This window comes from Coenobita brevimanus, chromosome 54 (assembly GCF_032717465.1).
Source record: "Coenobita brevimanus isolate Jiangsu-jjx chromosome 54, ASM3271746v2, whole genome shotgun sequence".
NCBI lineage: Eukaryota > Metazoa > Arthropoda > Malacostraca > Decapoda > Coenobitidae > Coenobita > Coenobita brevimanus.
This window is the reverse complement of record NC_137007.1, coordinates 39,576,883-39,583,712: the sequence shown is the minus strand read 5'-3', so window position 1 is coordinate 39,583,712 and position 6,830 is coordinate 39,576,883. Positions and strand designations below refer to the sequence as shown.

General features: G+C 45.4%; 1 protein-coding gene across 1 annotated transcript in view; it reads left to right on the top strand.

Moving 5' to 3' along the window:
• The window catches only part of LOC145401115 (uncharacterized), a 273,880-nt gene that overhangs the window by 135,632 nt on the left and 131,418 nt on the right, over positions 1-6,830 (top strand). Inside the window, exon 8 of the mRNA XM_080273486.1 lies at positions 4,387-6,814. Within this exon, the coding sequence (XP_080129612.1) occupies positions 4,387-6,814 (2,428 nt within the window). The remainder of the gene's footprint in view (positions 1-4,386; positions 6,815-6,830) is intronic.

The window sequence follows — 6,830 nt, the reverse complement described above, 5'->3', positions numbered from 1 at the left end:
CGGTTGTGTCCCAGCTTTAAAATGAACTGAGAAGCCGGCTCGATTTTTTTTTTTTTTTTTTTTTTTTTTTTTTTTTTGCACATTCCGTTCCCATGTATTGACCAGGCTGACATTTCGACTTTTTTGCTTTTGTGCGATTCGGTTCCTCTTGATCACTTCGGCATTGAGACTTTTCATTCTTTTTATCCATTTTTTTATTGTTCTTAATGTCGACCAAGGATAGACAAGTTTTCATTTTCTTTCATTCTTACGTTTTTGTTTGGGAGCCGACAGCGAATTATCCCGCGTGTTATGTATGAATTTGGTGTGTTTTAAAGCATTTATAATTCATTACTGGTAGTAGTAGTAGTAGTAGTAGTAGTAGCAGCAGCAGCAGCAGCAGGTGTAGTAATACTAGTAGTACGGTACTAGTATGTTTATTTTTGATTGGCAGTAACGTTTCCTCTTGAACATTTCACACGGAAATATTTCCTTTTTATTCTTTCTGCTTGATTCACTTTGCATCGTGGTGATTAAGGCCAAACATTTCAGTGTCTAGTTTTGCGTTTTTATTTTATTTATGCAACACCGAAGAGAAGAAAGTGACCACGAATGATGGTGATAATTGAGAGAAGGAGGAGGAAGAGAATGAGAAGAAGAAATTAAAGGAGGGGAGAGAAGATAAATCAGGCAGAAAAAGAACAATCAAGCCAGGAGTCCCGCCCGCCCCCTCCAGCCAATTAGCAGAAGACCTTGAGTTTGGGCGTGGGTTTGGGCGTGTGGGCGTAGGTCTGGGCGTATGAATGTGGGTTCCGCCGTGTGTGTATAGGTTAGGGCGTGTTAGGGTGGATTTAGAAGTGTGGACGTAGGTTTGGTGCCATGGCGTGGGTTTGGGTGTGTTTGCGTGGGTTTGGGCTTCTGGGCGTAGGTTTGGACGTGTGACATTGGTATGGGTGTATGGGCGGAGGTTTTTGCTTAGGGGCATAGATTTACGCGTGTATGTGAGTGGATTTGAGTATTTTACTAAATATTCTCTCTCTCTCTCTCTCTCTCTCTCTCTCTCTCTCTCTCTCTCTCTCTCTCTCTCTCTCTCTCTCTCAGCATTCCCAATATTTCCACTACTTTTCACTTACCGGGTACTTTTGCCCTAGTCCAGCTTCATTCCATTCTTACTACTTCACTAAATTTCCCTTTATCCTTTCGACTTTCTAATCCTACTTAGCTTTTCCCTAACTGTACCTTCCTCCCCTAACTTTTCCTTACATTTTCCTTAGTGTTTCCGTCTCTTTCCCCGAGTCTTACCTAAATTCTTCCCTAATTTTCTCTAGTTTCCTTCAAATTGTCTCACCCCGTATCTAAGATCTTCCTCTAAATTTCCTTATTCATCCTCAAATGCTCCCCTAACCCACCCTTTCATTTCTTAATCCTTTTCCAGTCCTCGCTCTTTCCTAATCCCCCTATTTCCTTCATTCTTCTACCAGTCCCACCTAATCCTTTCCTTGCCTTTCCCTTATCCTTCATCCTCCTCCCCAATCCACTTTCTCCTTCCGTAACGCTCCTTCCCCTTGTCTAATCCTCCTTCTCTTTCCTTAATCCTTCCCGTCCCCAAATCCTCCATCCTCTTCCCTAACCCTCATTCTTCTTCCCTAATCCTTCGTCCCCTTCCCAAATCCTCCCTTCTTTTGCCTAATCTTACTTCCCCTTCCCAAATTCTCTTTCACTTTCCCTAATCATTCCTCCCCTTTCGTAATCCTATTTCTCCCTTCCCTAATCCTCCCTCTCCTTCTCTGATCCCTTTCCCTAATCATCCTTCCCCATTCCCGTATCATCCTTCTCCCTTCCCTATTTCTCCTCCTCACCATACTCCATCCTTTCCCTAATCCTCCCCTTCCCTTATCCTCTCCACCTCTAATCCTCCTCTCCCCTAATCCTTCGCAACCATAATCCCTCCATTACAGCACCTGGCCCCACCTTCCTCCAAAAATGGTCATAATAATAATAATGGAGGTACATTTCCTATTATCTAAGTCTATTTTTTATATGGGCCTATTATTTTGGCATCATCTAGGCATACATTTTGAGACTTTGCTTATTTTTGTAACCTATAGTAGTATTTCATGTTCCTTACATGCTTTCAATGTAGACTAATTCATATATATATATATATATATATATATATATATATATATATACACACACACACACACACACACACCTGATGAACATACATTTTTTTTTTTCTTTTGCGTATATGCCTGTCTCTTTTATGCAACTTTCTGAAGAGATAAAATATATGTATTCTCCTTGGCAAGGGTGGAGTCCAGTGATTTACATACGGTTCTAACTCCCACATGCTTACGTCCACTGACTCATCCACTCATATTCTCTCTCTCTCTCTCTCTCTCTCTCTCTCTCTCTCTCTCTCACACACACACACACACACACACACACACACACACACACACACACACACACACACACACACACACACATTTTATCATTTCCTGTCTTGTAAATATCCTCTAGCTAACTTAGCCAATTTTATACATATTTCAGTCACCATTTATTTCCCGATCTGTCTGTTCTCTCTTAACTTACATCAGCTCAGGCAATATTCCGTACATGATTTCGCGTGAGGAAGTCATTTGTGGCGAGGAGATGAGAAATTAACAAAACTCCTGTGGCACTTCCATCCATTTAGATCAAATTGGGTGCATGCAAGTGTATCAGAGCTTACGTGAGATTTATTCCCTGGCATGTATCAGTAAATTGGTTTTCATGTTATTGCAGTTTGTATAGTTATGTGCATATTAGTCTGAAATGCCCTGAATATGCATTTTCAGTTTTCAAAATCCATCCTATCCCAGAATCTTCGACGTGTAGGACAGTTGGGTACATTTGAGTTTGTTTGGGTATTTCTGCCTTTTTAGCATATTGGTAAATACAGTGCATGCGAGTTAATTTTGTCATATTTGTCTTGTTCTGTGGGTAGTAAATATTTGCGTCATTTGAAAAGCTATTTGTAAACAATTGGAGATACAAAGATTAATTTCGCCATTTAAGTATTAATTAAGAGAGAAATCCACCAACGAAACATAATTAAGAGGTCAGATCCTCCGTGAAGCCCACTCACACAGTACTGTGTATGGAAAATATTAATTGGCTTAGGTCTGTAAGGTAAAGAAAAAAAAAAAAGTTCATCATAGCATCATTATTCATGTATTTGGGCAACTTTACTTTTGGACATGTATGAGATTTTTGGAGGGCTGTTTTGAAATTATGAGATGCGTGTATGGAAGAAAATGATAGAAGTATATGGAAGAAGATAATGGAATCATATTGAAGTAGCTTAAGCCTACATAGTGTATGATGGTATGGTAGGAGTGATGATGTTGATGGTATGAGATCATGTTAATTTAGCCCTGTAGGTATGGTGGTGCCTGTAGGACTGTTCTTGTCTTGCCAGATGGTTTTATTCATATGTTGTAAGAGGAGATTTTTTTTTATAACAAAGGGATTGATGGCATTTGCTTTCTGTGCCCCTCACAACTACGCTTCTCTGCTAAGCTGAAAAAGCCCTTCTCTGGTAGAAAAATATATTACATCAACATACTAGAGGAGTTAAGCATCCATAGGGTGATGTACAGAAAGAGTCAGCTTTATGTATATTTTGTCTTATGCATATTTTCTTGGATCAGAAAGTAATTTTTCTTAAGCAGTACCAGTATCCGTAGTCTGTGTGTACTGTGTGAGGTGGTAAGTAAATGTGTTGTGAAAAATTTATTACGTGCGACAGTATCCACACATTTGATGTAGGGTTGCCTACTTCTTCCTGCACCTTTATCGTTCTTTTTGTGTCTGCCCTCCTCTCTTCCTATTTCTCCCCTCTCTTCTGTCACTTTTTATTACTCTTCCTTCCTTTTCAGGTGGCTTTACATTAAGTGACAAGCCTGATGGTTTCCTGTAAACCAGAAAACCATTTACAACGTTGGGTGGTAATCGTATAACCAACTCACACGTGTTCCTTATGTGCCGACAAGTGGGTTGGTGGTGGGTTAGTGCCCCTCCCCATAAAACCACAAACTCAAAGACAAACAGCCACCCTTTACCAGATTGTCTTCTCTGGCTGTAGATAGATGCCACAGATAGTTACAATATTGGAAGACTTAGGTAGGACAAAGTGTACTGGTATATCTGTGCATTGTAGCAATGGTATTGTCATACTGAATTAGGAAAACTGGTACTGTAAAGAGGTCATTGTTACAAGTGAAAAACAGATACCACTCTCATTATTTTGATCAATACAGGGTATATCAAGTACCTATCAGTGACCAAATGTTATAGCTACTGTTATGTAGCAGCCTTGAGACAAATATTCCAGTAATTAACCAGTGAATATTATTCCAGAAGACACCCCAAGGCGGTGGCGGCGACGTGGCCCAGTGTCACCTGTGAGTAGTGGCAGCCTCAGCGTGGGTGCGGCTGAGCCCCTAAAGACTCCGGAGGTGGTGCGTCATGTGGTATCGCGCCTCACACCTCCAGCCAGCCCACCCACACACCCACCTTCCCAGCCCTCACCACCTCCCACACACCACCAGCCGTCTCCTCGACCTTCATCCCCAGCCAACACTTTCAAGCCCATCCATCCAGCCAGCACCCCAGACACCCCACACTCAGCACCTTCCACCCTTGATACACGTTCGCGCTTCAACCGTGACAGTGATAGTCATGGCTCTGACACCCGCCGTCTGAGTGGCTCACATGAGACTGAGGAGGGAAGCATTCGCAAAGTTCCGCCGAAGTTAGCACCGCTACGTAAACCTGATATCCCTGATGTGTTGCGACCTAAAGACACAACGGGCCTAGCATCCCCAGGGGTGGTCAACACCCCACCTAACTCTAGGCCCTCATCAGTGGTGTTGGAGAAGCCACCACTGGCACCTGAGGGACAACGCCCACCTGCCTTCCGATCTTCTCTCAGGAAACCCAACGAGGCTGGAACTTGTTTTATGGCAGCTCGTCGAGAGAAGCGTGACGACTCTAAGTCTGAAAACTTATTCCGTGAGCTACAGCAGCGACCGAAGAAGGGAGACAGGCTCTCTAAATCAGACATGAATCTTAAACTTGAAGCTGGCACCAGTAAGCAGAGTGATTCACTCACCCCAGGAGGGTCTGACTTAGAGACATCAGGAACATCAGTTTCACCCACGGCATCAATACCCGGCACCACCGTCAACACGGAAGAGGTCATGAGCAGTCGTCTGGAGGTCATGAGCAGTCGCTTGGAGGCCCTGACTGCTCGGGCCAGGGAAACTATGGAGCGGGCAGACCGTCTGGCTGGTGACAGTCCTCCACCACCACCTGAAAGCAGTCCACCTGAAGAAGACAGTGCTGACAACATGGTGCATGAGTGTGAGCAGTACCTCACTGTTAATGCCAGCCCAAAAGAGACCAGCAGCAGCAGCGTCAGACCTCGTGAGGTTGCAATGAGTGAAGTCCGCACAGAGAAATCTCAACCTCTTACATCTATAAAAGGTGTCATATCAGATACTGGTCAGAAAAACTGGGGCGGGGGCTCTGAAGGACGTGGTAAAGAAAGTAAGCGGTTGGCTATGGAAAAAGAAATAATGAAACGCGATCCTAGCCAAGCAGCAGGTCAGGAGAAGGTGACTGCTGTCTCCGCTGTGCCTTCAGGGCCCCCGGATCATGGTGCCTTTATAAATGATAGGGTTAGTCCCCCGCCAGAAGAGGTCATTCATGGTCTCCGGCATTCAGGGTACAGAGAAGAAGACTTGGGCTCTCCAGATTCATCCAACATAAGAAGCCCCGAGCACCGCAGCAGCAGTGGCAGTGGCAGCAGCAGCAAACGTAGCTCTCGCCGATGCTCACTGGATGGGGATACTATACAAGCTAGCTCCCCAGACCCTCAGTCGATTCTCAAACGGCGATCATCCCGGGAAGAAGTCGCTGTGGAGCGCCCCACTACTCCAGAACCCCACAGTATACTGAAGCGAAAGACCAGTTCACGCACCTCTAGCATAGACATCCTTGAGGGTGAGCCCAGACCCATCCTGAAAAAGAAAAGCAGTGTGGAAGAACTTGATCACTTTGAACCCAGACCTATACTGAAGAAAAAATCCTCTACTGATGACGAACTCGATGACCGACCTCGTTCAATCCTGAAAGGAGGTCGCAGTCGTGAGGACCTGGACCACGCCGAGGGTTTCATGTCCCCGAATCCCATCTTGAAGAGGTCCCCACGCTGTGATAGTGAGGGTGAGGGTGAGCTAAGGCCCATCCTTAAGAGACGGGATACAACTGATGGGGTGCGACTGAGACTTCATGTGTCTGATGGGGAGGATGTGGATGGAGAAACACCCAGTGTAAGGGTTAGAAGTGACTCTGCCCCTGAGGCTGTCATCCGCCTAAGGGGACGTTCACCTCCTGCACCTTCAGCCACTCCTTCTCATGGGATTCTAAAGAAGCGTGGTGCTCAGTCACCAGGTCGCTTTGATCAAATGGACAGTGAACTGGGAGCCATTCTGCGATCTCGGCGCTCTGTTGGGTTGGATGATGATGATGATGATGATGACCACGAGCCATCAAACAGGCCAGTCAGTCCTTCCCTGGTGGCTCTCACACGGCGGGAAGAGTTGGCAACCAGGCCCGGGGAGCGGCCGTTGAGCGTGGCTGAGCGTGTGGCTGGCATGGAGGCGGCCCGACAAGAGCCACCACCACCCCAGCGCTCCCCCACACCCACACGTAGTCCTGGTGCCCGACCTAAGGTCCCACCTGCCTTCCAAGATTCCTCTCCTACATCCTCTGAGAAATCAAGGTGAGTAAGCGGATAC